The sequence below is a fragment of the Otolemur garnettii genome, unplaced genomic scaffold (genome assembly GCF_000181295.1).
Source record: "Otolemur garnettii isolate 467f Iridium unplaced genomic scaffold, OtoGar3 scaffold00001, whole genome shotgun sequence".
Classification (NCBI taxonomy): domain Eukaryota; kingdom Metazoa; phylum Chordata; class Mammalia; order Primates; family Galagidae; genus Otolemur; species Otolemur garnettii.
This window is the reverse complement of record NW_003852396.1, coordinates 9,228,230-9,246,326: the sequence shown is the minus strand read 5'-3', so window position 1 is coordinate 9,246,326 and position 18,097 is coordinate 9,228,230. Positions and strand designations below refer to the sequence as shown.

The window sequence follows — 18,097 nt, the reverse complement described above, 5'->3', positions numbered from 1 at the left end:
ACAGTGAATGGAATATAAAATAAAGATTACTTTTATATGTACTAAGAAACTAAAAAAATTATGTGATTTGCTTTATTGCAGTGGTCATAGAACCAAACCTGCAATATCTCTGAGGTATGCCTGTTTTGTATTTCAGAAAGATGTGATTCAACCTAGGATTATATTTCTGTTTTCTTGATGCAGATTTACATCAAATTTACAGTATCTCAAATCTGGTAAATGTTTTGAAAAATGGAGTGAATATCTTGGGCTGGCCATCTCCCACACTTGATAAATGGTGGTTTTCACTGCATTATTACTTTCAGGTTTCCTAGTTGACTTTTAGACATTGTCAACCACATCTTGTATATAACTGTTATTTTGAGAAATGAGCATAATGGATGCACTGCATTGTTACACATCAATTTATTTTCTTTTCTTTAGCTCTTACGGAGTTCAGATGCTCTTTCAGTAGCACCATTACTGTCCTAGAGTAAGGAAAAAATTAAGAGAGCTTTCCAGGAACCCTATTTTTAGTAAACTCTTTCCCTCTTTCATCCCTCAGAATCCAAATTCTCTCTTATAAATTGATCAAATGAGTAATTTCATTTGCTATGGCAGCTCTGGTTTTCTCGACCATGTCTCTTCTGTAGATCTAGTTTTTTTAAACAGAATTTAGGCAATGCCTTCTCCAGGGTTTTCATCATATGCATTCAGTATCTTGTGTAGGAAAGTTAACTCTTTTTGTCTTTTTGATCTGTAACACTTATACCTTTTATTTCTCCTATCTATTTTTTTTTTTTTTATTAAATCATAGCTGTGTACATTAATGCAATCATGGGGTACAATGTGCTGGTTTTACATACAATCTGAAATGCTTTCATCAAACTGGTTAACATAGCCTTCACAGCATTTTCTTAGTTATTGTGTTAAGACATTTATATTCTACACCTAGTAAATTTCACACGTGGGTGTGGTATGTAAAAGAATTAGGGGAGGGCAGTGGTGAATATATCCTAATGAAGTTTGTGATAGGTGCAGATAGCCTGCTTCTCTGGGATATAAACAAAAAACTATATGGTCTGAGACATTTCCAAATTCCCCCCAACTCCTAATTCCGTAATTCTTTTGAGGCCATGGTCAGGTCCACCCACTGTGTCCTTCTGTATAGTGACTGTTAAAGTGTCAAACTCATACAAAGCTCTCGAACTCACATCAAAGAGGAGATCTGTGTTATAGGGAAAAGTGCTGTGGCAATTCTTCTACCAGTATTCTTGACCTAAAACAAATCAATAAATCAAAGATGTTAAGAGGACAGCACAGTGGTTCATGCCTATGATCCTAACATTCTGGGAGGCCGAGGCAAGAGGATTGCCTGAGCTCCAGAGTTTAAGACCAGCCTAAGCAAATTGAGATCCCTGTCTCTACAAATAGACAAAACTAGCTGGGCATTGTGGCAGGCACCTGTAGTCCCAGCTACTCAAGAGACTGAGACAAGAAAGAAGAGGGCTTCTAAGAGTTTGAAGTTGCTGTGAGCTATGATGCCATAGCGCTCAACCCCAGGGTGACTGAATGAAACTCTGCCTCAAAGGAAAAAAAAGAAAGATGTTAAGAGCCTGATTATGAAGCAGAATACTATATCTTTTGTCAGTTAAGATGGATGTTAATACAAAACTTTTGATTGGAACATTTATAGAGAATCTACAATTTAAAGAAAAAGAATTCCCCTACTTGACACTGATAGAAGGCATGGTGGATGCGACTTTGGGAAGAAAGCTGAAAAATGTCAGTGGAAACACAAGTCGGTGGATACACAGGCCAATGCAGTCTCTCTTGGCGGGTGTGAGGGTAGGAAGGCCTCTAACATTTACTGAGCACCTGTCCTGCGCTGAGGGCGCTGGTAGGCACTCTGCAGATACCAGCTTTTTGAATCTTCTTAAGAAACCCTCCATTCTTGTTTTACATCTGAGGCTCAGAGAGGTTAAATTATTCCTCAATGTCACTGAGTGAGTAACTGGTGGGACTCAGATCCAAACCCAGGTCTGTTCAACCTCATAGCCCAGGGGACTGTTTCCTTCACTCTATGGCTGCTGCCTCAAAAGAAATTATGCATAGGGGTCAAAATGACACTCTTCCAACTCTTCCAAGGTTGAACAAGGTCTCTTTCTATGTGGAGAAGGCAGGACACAGATTGGAGCACACAGAACGGTACTCCCCCTTTGGCCCAAAGACTCGTTACTGGTATTTGTCTTCATGCTGGAAGGGTTCCTCCCTTACCGTTTTCACTCATCTCGAGAAAGGTGGCTCCCTGTATGGAGGTGATGGCCTCTAAAACTTTGGTTGAACTGAACAGCCAAGCTTCTCATTTTTGCTGGAGGGATGTGAGAGAATTTGGCAGAGATGGCATATGAGCCAATGAAGAATTAGTGGGTATTTACAGTGTTGTTACACACTTTATGATGTGAGTTGACTGTTTCATGTAGCCTCATAAAACGTGTTGGAGGGTGAGTATATCACTTCCTCTGCTCTCCCGGCAGAGATGGGACCTTCTCTAGTGCTTAGCATATTTCCTGATGCTCCACTCAGCCCAGCCCACTTTTCAGATTTTAATATGCTCCTATAATAAGTATGGGGAAAAAGGAAGAAGGAGGAGGAGGGGTGAGGGAAAGCCATCAGCTCCAGTTGTCACACTACTATCCCAGCAGAGATGAATGAGTGATGTCAGAGCAGAGTCCCGAAATATATAGAAACAGGCCTGTTTGGCTCCAGCAGTAAATAAATCAGCCAGTTACACATTTCTTGAATGGCTGGCACAAGTTTTGTTGTCAAAGCAACTCCCCATGGAGCTGGCTTTGCTCACACAAGTCCTCACTCTGTCCTAACCCCAAGCTACCTGAGGAGGAGGAACTGAGTGAAGGGGAGGGACCAAACAGGATTGTCTCCCCTGCAGGCCGCCTGCCTGAGTTACATCCACAAATGCCTCGGAAGCAGCAGGCTGGCTGCATCCTCCTGACATTCCTGGGTCTGGCTGGGCTGGTTGGCACAGTTACCAGAACATACCACATTGGCATTGTGGAAGAATATTGGAACTATGTACCCCAAGGGAAGAATGTTATTACTGGGAAAAGTTTCACAGAAGACAAGTGAGTGAACTTGGGGTCCCCACAGACCCCAAGGTTTGGCCTCTTTTTTACTGTGTATGAGAAAGGTTGTATTCTTTGGGTTGTTAGGATAGAGATGTGTTGATCTGAGTCTAGAGCAACAGGAGGGGTTTAGTTTTTGCCTAAAGAGCCCCACTGTGGATGAGTCTGTGACTTGGAAGTGTCTTAGCTCCACTGATTGACTGAGCTACCGATTAACAGCCTTGTCTGTGACCAGACATATGTACAACCAGGTGATTTGAATAATGGCTCATTTTGTCAAAGGACAGTTTTCATCAGGCAGTACTAGTAACTTCTAGGAGCTTGTTTTGTTTTTTTTTTAAAGGCAATGTTTGAGATGAAAATTTAAGAATTTTCAAGAACTCTTTACTGTTAAAACACAATGTTTTATAAATTTTTATTTTTGGAAAGAAGTATCATAATTGGAGATATGTATGTTAAGTTTTGTTTTCCAGTGTTTAAAGAGGGGGAAGTGACCACAGATTTGGCTGCTATTTCAAGGTTTCCTTGAATCTACTTAGAAATGGCTCTTTCACTGTTAGAGAGGTTTGTTCCAACCCTGACTCATCTGTTCTGAGGGCAATATCCCATCCCAGAGCCCACAGCATAGCTGGTGGGATTGGGCTGGAGTGTACCATGGCCCTGAGTTTTAATTTTTGTAGAAAATATACCCTCGCCCTCACTCAAGAGTCCAGTGTCTTAAATATCCTATTTGTTCCATGTGTCTCCCTCCGAAGTCACTCCTGACTCCAGAAGCTGTCATGCTTATTTTCAACTTTGTGGTTCATAGAACATCTCTTGAGATATCTTGGCAGCATCTGTTGGGTATTTGAAGGCTTGCTTCTTTTCTGATAGGCAGAGCTTATTGCATTCAAAGTCCATGCTCCAGTTCCTAAAGATGAGGTTAGTTGCCAAAATTCAGGAGCAGCACAAAGTCTGCCAGCAAGCCTTTATGACCCAGGTCCTCCTGCCCTGGAGGAAAGAGCAAAGACCTCATTGGCTTGGACACACAGCTTCTAGGTTTGCTAACGACACAAAGATGGCATAGTCATGTTTTGTTTGCTAAAGAAAGATGATGTGCGTGCCAGGTAGGCTGACAAGAAGGACTTTTCCTTAAGCTCAGTAGCAGGACATTTAATGCCTGCAGGTTATTTCCAAAGAACACGCTTGATGGCTCTCAATCCCACATCTGCTGACTATTGGTGGTGGTGGGTCTTTACTATGACAAACAGCTGAGGATGGAAAGGGTACCCTAACTGCGAGGAGCCTTCTTTATAGAGCTCTGCTGGCTAAGTAGAAAATGGCCAATGTGAACAGCCACTGGACGTGAGAATGTTGAAAATATGTATATCAGATGTAGTGAACACATTCTGTAGGCTGAATGTGTGATTGGACTGCCTTTCTGTACAACTAGGTAAAAGGCACAGAAATAGTTTCTCTTAAAATGCCACGTCAGCATAGCTGTGTTCTGATCCAGGATTCTACTAGAGACTTTCAGCTCACTACTTCTTGCAGATGTTATTATTTCCATCTTACAAACCAGGAATGAAGCCTCCAAAGTTAAATCCTTGCTGACATTTTTAGAGCAAATGACAGTACCAAACTCACATAGCTTTGATTCCAGCACTCATGTTTCTTTTCATCATGCAATCTCTTTTTCGGTAAAGGTGATCCTTTCCCATGGAATGAAAGCCGGCTTTGAAGGAAGCCAGGGATCCCAGTAACAATAATTTTCTATAAAGTCTTAATTTTTACCAAGGTATGTTTAGTCTCAGTTGCCACTCTTCAAGAAAGATGTTGAAAATGATCCCTGGTGGTTACCTGGGTTCATTCAAAACTCTGAAGTAGCTTAAATACCATAATGCTGTTTTCACACAGCTGGGTGCAGGAAGGAGTTGGGGGCTCTCTGTTGATCATTTCAACCAGAAGATGGTACTTTGAAGAAATTACGGTAAAATACATGAAAATTGTGATGGTGAAAAAGAAAATAGGTGTCATGAACTGTTCACTTGGCATCAGATTTGAGTAAGGTGGTTTCATAAATGCCATTGGTCCGTATGAGAGCACCCCTGCCCTTGGGAGCAGCTGGCCTGCTAAGATGAAATTTCTCCCACCACTCTGGCTTATTCTGATCTGTTTCCTTCCTAATTACTCCCAGAGCTTGGGGTATTTTCATCTTGGGCACGGCATTTTCTTCTCCGGGCATTGTTCTCTAGTTGTTTAGTATACACCAGTCACCTCTACGGCTAGAGTTAAAGCACCACTTTGATGCAGAAGGGCTGGCATGTATTTAATAATTCCCCTTCCTACTCAAAGCTTTTTCAGTGACGGTATCTCACCAAGGACTGGGTACAAGGTCAGGCATTTGGAATCATTGAAGCAAAAACGAATCACTTTATCAATTTAGTTGTTCTTATTGTTTAATCTTTGAATAAGGGGAATAGGCAAAAATGAAGAGAACAAGGGGGTGGATGTCAAGGTTTCAGTGATATAAAGATGTTTGGAAAGCAAAATTCAGCAGTTCCAAGAGCCTGATAAATCCTGATGCACAAGGATGAGATAGAAAATAAATTGAAATCGTTTTACCAAGATGCCATAGCAATAAGATGGTACAATTTAACTTTACAACTTGGTGCCTTTGCTTGATTATAGGGTTCAAAAATATAATTGAGAATATATCACTAATATTTCCTAGAAAGTATAGGATTTAAGAGTTAGATTCTGCCAGGCGAGGTGGCTCACACTTGTAATCCCAGCACCCCGGAGACCGAGGTGGGTGGATTACTTGAACTCATTAGTTCAAGATCAGCCTGAGCAAGAGAGAGACCCTCTCTCTATTTAAAATAGAAAAACTAGCCAGGCATCCCAGTTACTAGGGAGGCTGAGGCAGGAGGATCCCTTAAGTCCAGGAGTTTGAGGGTGCTTTGAGCTGTGATGCCATGGCCCTCTACCCAGGGTGACAGAGTGAGACTCTGTCTCAAGAAAAAAAAATTAGATTCTATTTAGAAATATTTCCTCCAGGTAAATATGCTCTTCTTCCTCCTCACTAGGCTAAATGGGGACACTGAGAAAGATCCTTTGATTGGCCCGGGAATGGTGTCAGCATTTTGATCTACTCAAGCCAGTCCTACTCAGTCTTGTAAAGTGCTTAATTAAGGTGTGACTGTGCTTCGGTGGTAAAGCTTGGTTTTTAATGGAACCAGAGCGAAGTTACTTTATTTAAAGCCACAGTTCTCACCATAGACCTCATTGGGCAACCAACGTGCATGTGGGTTTTTCTTCCCAGTGAAACGCAGGGGTTTTCATGGATCCTAACTCCTGGGTGGGACTGTCCTTAGACAGGAGAGACTGACACTACTCAAACTCTAGATATCCAGGGTCTGTTAGAGGGACCACCACATCACTGCATCAGCCCTGCCGATGGCAAGGAGTTTTGAGCATTCATAGGAGCAAGCCCTATGGGGAAGTGTGAGGGAGAGACCCAAATGGCTATCTGAAGGAAGGGCCAACTGAGCAGAAGCAGGTGGACAGAAGAGAGAGGCTTTTGTGAGTCTTCAAAATAAAAGAAAAAATATTATCTCATTAGTGCTTGGCCTGAAACAAATAGTGATTTTCAAGTCTCAACTTTTATCAGCATCAAAAATTGTGTGTTAGGACTGATGCCATGTGACTTTCTTAGAGCTGCTATTATATCCTGCGTCAGTAAGTGATTGCTTTTAGCTGTCAGCAGATACTGGAATGCAGTGACTTAATCAAATTAGGATTTTGTATTTGCTTGTAGAAGAATCCAGAGGTGAACAGTCTAAGGCTAGTGGGATAGATGGTATGATGGAATCTCAGAGGCTTTTTGTATTTCTGGCTCATCAGCCCTAACACATGGTTTTTCTCCTTCCCCAAGGGTATTCATGGTCACAAGGTGGCTGCTGGATCTCCAGCCATCATGTCTGTATTCCAGGAAGGAAGAGAGGAATGGGAAAGGTAGAAGGGGCATAATTCCTAATGAATCAATCCTTTAAAATGTTATCATAGAAAACCTACCCAACCAATTCTACTCAAATCACATTAGATACTCATAGCCACAAAGGGGATTTAGCTGTGTGTTATTACTAAGAAAGGATGTGAATGTAAATGTTGCGAGGCAGCTGGTGGTCCTTGTCACCCTCTCCTGTTTCCTATCATTTATAAACATCTTCTTAGTTCCCTCTTCCTTTTCCCACCTTCATACAGTGGGAGCCAAGGGCTGGTTAGCAAGATCTGAGCAAACTCATGGACAAAATAATAGCTAAGCATCACTGAGTATTTACCTTGCTCCAGGCATTATTCTAAAAACTTCACATGGTATAAAGAAGAGCCAATCTTCTGTCCCTGTTAGGGAGAAAGGGAGGAATAGGGAGGGTTTCCCCAGCCAAATGTATCTTAGCAGTGGTCTCATGGAGATGCCAAAGCAGGCCCCCTTGCTGGTGAAATGTAGGGTTCTCCTGATAAGCTTACAGTTCCTGCTCCACTTACTGGGCAAGAATTGAAACTCCTTTTGCCTCAGTTTTCTTGTCAGTAAAATAGGGATAATGATAGTACTTGTTTGGGGCAGTGTCAGTTTCCTGTGGCTAACCACAAACCAGGTGGCTTCAAACAACAGTAATTTATTCTCTCTCAGTTTTGGAGGCCAGAAGCCTGAAATGAAGGTGTTGGCCAGTCCACACTCCTTCTGAAGTCTCTAAGGGGCATTCCTTGTCCCTTCCAGCTTCTGGGGACTGTCAGCTTTCCTTGGCTTGTGGCTGCATCACTCCAGCCTCTGCCCCATTCTCATATCACCTCTGTGTGTGATATGTCTGTGTCTCGAACCTATCTTTGCCTCTCTCTCATAAGGATACTTTTGACTGCATTTAGGGCCTACATGATATCCTAGGATTACTTCCTCATCTTAAGATCCTGAGTCACTCCTTCAAAGATTCATTTTCCAAGTAAATTTCCATGGATAAGGAATGTGGAGTTATTTTGGGGAGCCATTTCCAGCCCACCAAAGCAGATACAGGAAGGCTGAAATGATAGGAGATCTGTAAATTCTCAGATACAGTGGTTGGCACTTGGTTAGTGCCTAATAAATGCTAGCCCTCACGGCTGTTCTCCCATCTCCAGATAGCCAGAGTTCTGTGGGAGACATTTTCCACTTTTCTAGGAATCACCACAACACACCTGGAGCACTGCTCTCCCGGGTGCTGTGTGTGGAGCCCCACACCTCTTCTCCTTTAATCCTCGAGGCAGGGGGTGGGAGAGGTCTGGCATGATTATGTTATTCAGTTTGATTTAAACATTCCACATTGGGTTTCAAATCGGTTATTATTAAATAAAATTTAAGTCAAAATAAAGAAAAAATAAATATCTTCCTATGTAACAAAAAATCAGCTATAGTAATATCCGTAACCTGCACTTATGAATCATGAAAGACTTACATGTGTCACAAAAAATAAAAATAAGTGAGAGGCTGCTTCCTGCGAAGGGTTCCCTTGAAGTGAGTCCCTGGCTTGCTTTCTGGGGATTGACTTGCATCTGGAGGACTCACAGGAGCTGGAGTTTCTGTTCTACTGTTACAAAGGCAGGTGAGTTCTTGGGGTGGGGGGTGCTGCATAGACATTTAAAAAAAGTATTTTCTTTTTCTCTTTCTCCTACTTTACTCTTCCTTTTTCACTTTCAGCAAGCTTTTTATCCATTACTATGGCTTTGATTATTATGCTAAGTACTATAAAAATATGACTTGCAATTTTGAAAGCATATCAGAATTGTATTAGTCAGAATAGGTTGAGTTTGATTTTTTTTTTTCCTATTGGATCTTTATTGATATATACACAATGCTAAATTTTGTTAAAATGAGGATTATTTTCCAGGAAAGTAGAGATAAACAAAACTGATTTGAGAAGAAATCACAACGATATGCCAATAACCATAAAGGAAAAAAAAAATATCACACTATTAACCTGCAACTAAATGCCAGGCTTAGACAATGCAAATGCAAGATCAGAATAGGTCAGGTTCTGCTGAAGTAAAGACCAAGCCCCAAATCTACAGGGCTGAACATCACAAAGGGTTATTTCTAACCCACTCAAGTTCACAGAGAGCCATGTGGCTCAGGGCAACCCGGCAGTGCTGGATGCTTTGGTCTTGAGGCTTCACTACCTTAACAGGAGGCTTGCCTGGCAGCAGAGGAAGAGAGGCTCTTGCAAAAATAATTAAATGCCCTGGCCCAGAAGTGACACACGCCATTTCCATTCACACCCCATGTTCCAGAACTCTGTGAAACCTAACTTCAAAAGCAGAATCTTCGTGCTCTCCTTCTTCTGGGAGGGAAGAAGACTCAGAATGGGCAAGCCCTGAAGTGTTCAACTGCAACAGTCATTTGTGAGCTTAGGAAAAATACAGATGTCATGGTGTGGCCCCAGAGTATCCAATTCAGTTGTCCTGAAATGGGGCCAGGAAACCTAAAAATTTAGCAAATGTTACAAATGATTCTGATGCAGGTGGTACTTGGGTGGCCATTTAGAAAGTCTAATTCCCCTGTCCCCTGGGGTGACTACTGACTGTTTAGGTGACAAGATGGATGCATTTCCAAGAATGTGCAAAACAAGTCAATATATAACTCAGTGCCAAAATATGCAGCACCTGGAACAAGTGCTGGAAGGCGGGAGCAAACACTTCCCTTCCTCTGATGCCCCAGCTCGCCTCTCGTTTATGGTTTTGCCAGACAACTCAGGGTCAGACCTGGTCTACTGGAGGTGATAGAGAACCATCTTGGGCAGGCGTGAGATCAGGACCCGTTAGCAGATTAAAAGCAGCAGTATGTATGTGAGCGCGTGTGTTCAGCATGGATTTGCAGGGGTATACACTTATGTGCGTGCTTGCATGTGCCGGGAGCACAAGCTGGAGAAGTACAGAGAGTGAAATGTCTGTCCTTCCCTGCAGAGCCTGTCGGAATATGACAAGGCCATATAAACAACCTTTTGATAGCTTTTTACTCAGCAGGCTGGTCCCAGAGAGCACACTAGTGATTTGGAATATAATCTTGCTCTGCCACTTCCTCACTGGGCAACCCCGTGTCAGCCATAAACCAGGCAGCTCTGCCTGCTCAGGAGCTGATTAGCCAGCCTGGTGATGACTCGGTTCTTCCTCCTCCTCTACTTCCTCCTCCTCCTTTTCCTTTTGAAAAGCCTGTTCAGTCAGGAGTTATATTCAGCTGCCAGTTAATAGAAGCATGAAAAACAGTGGTTTAAATATATTAGAAATTTATTATCATTATAGCTTACACAAACTGATCCAGAGGTCAGAAATCAGGACCCCAGATTCTTTCTGCCTTTCACTTGACCATCCTTACATATGACTCTTTTCTTCATTGTCTCAAGGTGGCTGCTGGAGCTCCAGTCATCATGTCTTCATTTCAGGTGTGATAAAGGGAAGAGCAGAGGACAATAGTGGTGTCTGCCCACTCCATCCAGAGAAGCACTATCAAGTGATTTCTGTTTCTATCTCTTTGGCTAGAATTATGTCACATGACTATCCCAAGTTCCTAGTGAGGCTGAGAAATCTAAGAGCCTCTATTATACAGCTCCAGGGTCAGACATCCAGACTTTTTATCCTATTCTCTTTCCTCTACCTTGTAGAGCAGAAGAGGGCAACTGTTGCTCCTGGGTAGACACACAGAGCCTCAGTGGACACATGGAGGCAGGGGACCCACAGTGCCCAGAGGGGCCCAAGACCTCAATCCCAATGCTGGAGAGAGGGGACTTGGCAGATCAGAGGATGAGAGGGATTCTTTCCCCTCCAGACTCAGTGAGCATCCCTGTGCTCTGATCAGGAAGCTGATCCCCTTGTAAGGAACCCATCCAACAAAGGGCTTTGTGGAGGCAGCCTTGTTTTCAGAGACAGAAGGCACCCAAGAAAACTTGGCCCTTTGGTGGCCAAACAACCTGGACCTTCTTTTCTACTAATAAATAAAATATAAACTTGTTTTTACTGTGAAATCGAATACACAGGCTCAGAGTAAACCTTTGTGGTATAAAAAGGATGAATGAAAGTAAACTTCGTAACTCTTCTCACTTCCACCCGTGACCTCAGTCCTACAGCCCAGAAGCTGGGTGTTACGGTGTCCCTGGCCACTTTCCTGATGTTTTCTCTACATGTACATACATTGTTAAAAAACAAACAAGTGGGACATACCTTATGTGCTGCTCTGTGATTTCTTTTTTCCACTCCTATATTGGTTCTCATAGCATATCAGCACTCGGGGAAACTACATTATTCTTTTTATGTTTTTTGTTTGTCCGGTTAGTTGTTGGTTTTTTTTTAAAGACAGAATCTCACTCTGTCCCTAAGAATAGAGTGCCGTGAGTCATAGCTCACAGAAACTTCAAACTTTTGGGCTCAAGTGATCCTCTTGCCTCAGCCTCCTGAGCAGCTGGGACTACAGATGTCTGCCACAATGCCCAGTTAGTTTTTCTATTTTTAGTAGAGATGTGGCCTTGCTCTTGCTCAGGCTGGTCTCAAACTCCTGAGCTCAAGCAATCCACACGCCTTGGCCTCCCAGAGTGCTAGGAGTACAGGTGTGTGCCACCACGCCTGACTCTTTTTTATGGTTGTGTGACATGACTGTGCAATCATTTACATACCAAATCTGCAGTTGAAGAACATTCCAGTCTCTCCAGGTTTTTGCTACCAAAATCATTCTCCAAATTTTTAATAGGATTCATGTCTTGTCAGGCTCATCTCTGGCTTCTCCATGAGGGGCCTGAACCCATGGCTTCCTCCTTGTCCCAGGGATCCCACATTCCACACCTGACACTATCTCCACATCAAGGCCAGAGTAGGTGCCATGAATATTATGGGCAGATGAATATCATGGCACTCCTTCAACTGGAGGAAAGGCTGAGTGATAAGGAAGGGAAGTGGCTCAGCGGTTGCAGTTCTCATGATCCTTTGTTTGCAAGTAAAAAGGATGCCACACTGCAGTTCAATGGACCAGTCTTCCATAGGATAGATTTTAGTGACCACTTGTTATTACTTGAGTATAACTCTCAGGTTCTCTCTCATCTGCTTCTTAAACAGCTAATTAAAACCTTCTGTCCAACTACAAAGTTCTGGACTTTTCAATTTTCTTCACCTTCAATGTCATTTCCAGTGAATTTCAACCCCCCTGCAATGCTTGCTGCTCTCCAATGATTTTCCAGTGCCCTTCAGAGCTGAGGCCCAGCTGCTCTACCCCCTGGTCCGGCTCAGATGAGGATCCTCAGTTCTCCTACCTCTGAGGCTGAGGCCAGCTTCATTAAAAGGGGTTTTGTTGGTGGTGGGTTTGACCTGGCTTATGATCATATTAGGTGGTCTGGGGCAGGCCAGATGCCTCTGATGGTGTATATGTGTGATTGTGTGTGTGTGTGTGTGTGAGAGAGAGAGAGAGAGAGAGAGAGAGAGAGAGATAACTACTTTTTAGCTTGCCTTTATTATTAAAATTATATTTTAACTAACCATTTGGAGTCCCATAGCTTGACTTTGCTATGATCTCTTTAAGTTCTTTTCTTCTTAGTTTTGGTGCAATGCAAGCTTATTTAGAAATTAGAAAAAGGCAAGGTGTCCGTAAATCTTATTTATCAGCAGGTCCCTAAGGGGAAGAAAACAGTCCTTGGAAGGCAGGTCATGTGTTGCATTCCTGAGAGATGCTCAATGGATATTTTCTGATGGTTACAAACTGTACTCTGGACCCAGATGTCACTGGATAAATGCCTTTCGAATTTTGGTTACAAGGAGGACCTAGGAAATGAACATTGGTGGGTTATTCCCTAACCATTACTACTATGAGAAAATAACTCTGTATATATTCTGCCAGTAGCAGAATATTATGAGTAGAAAGGGTCACATGCAAGGACCCTGGAGAATCATGTTCTTGTGACCTGGACCTCTGTGTGGATCAGGAAGAACAGCTCTGTGCCAAGTACACTCCAGCCCCACAGCCACAGCGGACACCTGGTGTGGATCACCAAGTTCTTCCCCTCTGATTGAAATCAACCTTGACTCCTTTCCTAAGCAGTCCATCAGATCTGATGCATGAGATAAAACCTAGTTGCCATCCTGAACCTAGAGAATATTCAAAGTCAAGTATGGTAACATACGTTTTTCAGCAAATAAAGTTTGCAAAACTATCTCAGCTTTAACTTGCCAATTTCCGGGGCAAATTGACATTTGTTTCTCTGTCTGTTTTAAAATTCCAAAGTAATTAAACACCAGTTCTTCTGGTGATTTGTTAGGTCTTAGGAACAAAAACCTAACAAATATATAAAATATTTATATATATATATATATAAATTTCAGATTAATATGAGGGAGCAGATGATTAGGTTACATTATTTGTGTCTGTTAGGTAAAGTCCAAGTTGTAGCTGTGCCCCTCCCCCACATACCCTTACACCGTGCCCCTTAGGTGAGAGCACACCAATGCTCCTTTCCCCCAAACCCGTGAGTTTAATTGTCTTTTTCTCTGTTGTGGGGTGTGGGTGTGTATTTGTTCATCTACTGGCTTTATATTAGTATTGAGCACATTGGATATTTGCTTTTCCATTCTTATGATACTTTAGTAAGGAGAATGTTCTCCAACACCATGCAGGTTAATACAAAAGATGTAAAGTAGCCATCTTTTTTATGGCTGAATAGTATTCCATGGTGTGCACATACCACAGTTTGTTAATCCATTCTTGGGTTCATAGGCACTTGGATTGATTCAACATCTTGGCGATTGTAAATTGAGCTGTGATAAATGTTCTAGTGCAAATATCCTTATGGTAAAATGATCTTTTTCTTCTGGGTAGATATTAGTAATGAGATTGTGGGATCAAATAGAAGGTCTACTTTTAGTTCTTTGAGGATTCTCCATACTTCTTTGAGATTTTTGTATTATTTTTGTATTATTTTGTATTACTTCTTTGTATTATTTTCCAATCTTATCAACAGTGCAAAAGTGTTCCCTTTTCTCCACACACTCACCAGCTTCTGAAGCTTTGGGATTTTGTGATGTGAGATATTCTCATTGGGTTAGGTGATATCTCAAGGTGGCTTTTATTTGCATTTCTCTGATGATTAGGGATGGTGAGCATTATTTCATGTGTTTTTTGGCCATTCATCTATCTTCTTTGTAGAAGGTTCTGTTTATATCTCTTGCCCTATGATAAATGGGAAGGTTTGCTCTTTTTTTGTTGTTGATTAATTTGAGTTCTCTGTAGAGTCTGGTTATCAAACCTTTGTTAGATTCATAACATGCAAATACATTTTCCCATTCTGAAGGTTGTCTGTTTGATTTAATTGTTGTATCTTTAGCTGTACAGAAGCTTTTTAGCTCAGCTAAGTCTCATTCATTTATTTTTGTTGTTGTTATGATGATCAGTGGGGTCTTCTTCATATCACCAGGCCAATATCATCAAGGGTTTTTCCCACACTTTCTTATATGAAGGATTTTTGTCTTCAGTAAGCTCACAAACTGGAGATGTGCATATCACACTGTAACATGGTGGGTGCTGTTACTAGCCTATGAACAGAGTGCTGTGTGTGCAAAGAGGGAGTTTGAACCAATCTTGAAGGGTGCTTGACAGGTGGAGAATGAGGAAGACCTCCAAGGCCAGGAAAAAGAATGTGTGGAAGTCCCGGGAGATGAAAAGAACAGGCTTGGTCTGAGAAGAGTGAGCATCAGACTGGGCGGAAGCACAAGAACGTGGGGAGAAGGGCAAAGAGGGAGAAATAAGGCTGGAAAGGAGAGCAGGGCCCCCTGCTCCAAAGAGGACTTTTCCTGCTTTGATTTGGGCCTTGGCTTCTTCTCCCCAGCTTGACTCAGGGGTCATCTTATCCACCTGCCTTGGCAGTGCTTCTGCCCTCTAGGGTGGTTCCCAGCAGAATGGATTTGGGACCCCTTGACATATTGATCTCTAGATCCGTCATCCTGAAAGTCCGTGGGGTGGGCAAAACCACCATTCAGAATTCAGACTGATGGGGAGCTTTGGAGCAGAGGCCTCCCAGCATCAGGCACCTGCATCACTTTTTGCTTACATGCGATCCTCTCTCTGAGGAAATAAAGACCAAGCCCTGAAAATATCTGTGTCTTTTTGGTCTATAATGCTTTCCCCAACCTTAATGAAGCTAATGAACATATATTAGCTATAGAGGCTGTCAGACATGGTATGTCCCCATCAACAAAGAAACATCTCTGCTTGGCTAGGACACAGAAAGGGGGGCAGGAATGGGAAGAAGACAGTGAAGTAGAGAGAGGCAGTGAAACTTCCCGTGCTGGGCAAAGAAAGACCCAGACTGGACCAGGCAGGCAAATTGCCACATCTGGGTCCCTGAGACTGAGAGGCTCCACTGAATCAGATACCAAGGAATAGCCTTCCCCCCAAATCAGGCACGAAGGTGAACAGAGGCCAGGGGAGCCATACAAGGCTATGACTCAGTGTTCAGAGGCGGGAACTTCAAAAGGGGCTTGACCCAGTGAGCAGAGGCAGGTGGAAAGTCATGTGGGTGGCTCCGAGGAGGAGGAGCCAGATTCCAGATCCTCCTAAAATTGTCTTCCTGAAACACAGATCTGATCCGATTTCTCTGCTCAAAAGTCCTTAGTGGCTCTTAATTGCAGATATAATTATATCTAAGTACCTCAGCACAGAACTCAGATTTCTCCACAGTTTCACTCCTGTCAGGGTTTCTGGACCAAAACAGCTGCTTGTGATTTTCTGTCATCTTTTCTCCTTGCCTCCTGTTCACACCGCTCCTGTCGCCTAGAGTACTTGTCCTCTCTCCCTCTCTGCCAGATTCCCAGAGACTCTGCTCTGTTCTTGAAATTCGTAGCAGTCTCTTTAGCACAGGCGTCGGTCGGTGGCTTTGTCCCTTCTGACCAGGAGCATATTGATACTTATTCAGGCACATCTCGCACATTTTGTATTCAAAACATCACCCAGACTAGCACCTTGCGTGCTATGAGTCCTCAATCTGCACTCGTTGGAAGTCGGCAGAATGGTTTTCAAGCTCACCCAGGGCTGAAACCGAGGAGGAGCATGCAGGCCCTTCTGGGAGAATGTTTAAAGGGCCATGTGTGCTGAAGGGGCAGCCAGACCCTAGCACAAGGCCGGCAAGGCCTTCCCATTGGTCCCCATGTGGAGTGGCTGTGCAAGTCCTCATCAGCAGTTCCATTAGGGAAACGCAGTCATACGTGGACATAAACTTTATGTATTTTGGTCCAGGAAATATGCCTACCTCAGGAGCAGCTCTGTCCTTGGGCCTGTGTCTGGGTAGCATGGGGATGTGGCTAAGAACCACAATTAAAGGCTGAACCAGGGTCTACAGGTTTATAGCTCCACCTGTTAATGTCTGTGGTGGGACCCAGCACAGGAGGGGACCACCCAAATCACTTCCTGGCCTGCAAAGGGGATCATGGTGCCCTACACTGGGGGAGGGGGGTGAGGGCGGGGAGAGTTGGCACGGGGCACTTTGGAAGAATCCAAGAGACGTGAGTCATCTCAAAGTCCTTCAGCCTTCCATGCCATAGGGCAGATCTTCGAGAATCTTTGAATCCAGCTGATCTGGCCGTCTTAGAACTAGCCTGACACTCCTGTGGACCTGGAATGAACAGGATTGCATGAATTGCTTATTCTGGCCCAGAGGCCGCTGCCTGACTACTCTGTTATAGACAGAGAATCACATCCCTTGAGAAAGGCTGAGGTAGGTTTCTGTTAGGAAAACTGGAAATGAGAGAGAAAAAAATCAAACAACAACAAAATAAGGTTGTAGGCACAGAGAAGCATTATAGAAAAGAGAAGTGCTGAGCAATTCCTCGCAGGAGCTACACATTTTTTTGAATGAATTAGATGAATGATTGAATTCTTGAAACTGAATAAAAGAGAAGAGAAAGAGACAAAGGAAATAGGAAAGGGAAAATGGAAAGAAATAGCTATACTATGACAAAAACAAGTAGGACTAGAGGGAAGAAGTCAATGGCAAAATTTAAGAGATGGGAGGAACAAACAACTCTGCAGACTTTTTCCTTGGGTCGGCCGCATTGTGGCCAGAGCTGTAGACTCGCGTCCCAGTTCCAAGTGCACAGTAAAGAGATCATTCACAAGGCCCTAGATCAGATGGAGCCAACCAGCCACTCTGTGACGGGCTCTGATTGAATCACTGTGGTCCAGGTGGGCTGACTGGGGACAAGTGACACCAATCATCCAGGTCTGGATTGTAAATTCTACCTGGCAACGGTGTGTTAGGGGAACCTGCTGCTCACAGGTGAGGCTGCGTCACATGCTTGTCAGTGGAGCTGGGGTGGAGCCACTTCTAATGCATTAGAGTGAGAGTGGGAAAGACGTGCTCTGAGACCAGAGTGGACTGCGGGTCCCGAGCTGCCAAAACTCCGAAGTGCTCACTACAGCAGCCTTTTCTATCTTCTTTGTCTGGGTAAATACTTCTGTTCTTTGAGAACACATCTGGGCACTACTGCCTCTAGGAAACCTCCCCTGACCTGTCTTCCAGGCAGATTAGATGCCCCAGAACATCATCTGTGTTCTCAGAACTCTCTCTTCCAGAATGGGAGCTCTTCCAGGTAAGGGCTTTGTCTTTTTTCTCTGTATCCCTAGTACTGAGTACAGGGTGTGGCATAATAATTAATGTTTGTTAAATGACTGAGAGAGAATACCCATAGGTCCATATGCTTGTGGGAGTGTGTCCAAAGGGACTGTGTCCTCTTCCCCCTCCCCCCAGAGGGGACACACCTCATTGGGATGGCTGCACTCAGGAACGGTGGAGCTTTGGCTGCAGTGGGAGTCAGTACTCCTGAGGCTGGAGCTAGACGTGGAGCTGTGTGCTCTCCATACAGACTGAGAGTAAGGGGGGCTGCATCTCCCCAGGAGAAAGAAGATGGTCTGGCCACTCAGAAGTGAGTGATCAGGCTTGGCG

The 18,097-nt window shown here is 43.5% G+C and overlaps 1 protein-coding gene across 1 annotated transcript in view; it reads left to right on the top strand.

The window, feature by feature from the left end:
• Window positions 1–2,955: 2,955 nt before the first annotated feature.
• Window positions 2,956–18,097, top strand: part of HEPHL1 (hephaestin like 1) — a 71,962-nt gene continuing 56,820 nt past the window's right edge. Inside the window, exon 1 of the mRNA XM_003780820.2 lies at window positions 2,956–3,122. Within this exon, the coding sequence (XP_003780868.1) occupies window positions 2,956–3,122 (167 nt within the window). The remainder of the gene's footprint in view (window positions 3,123–18,097) is intronic.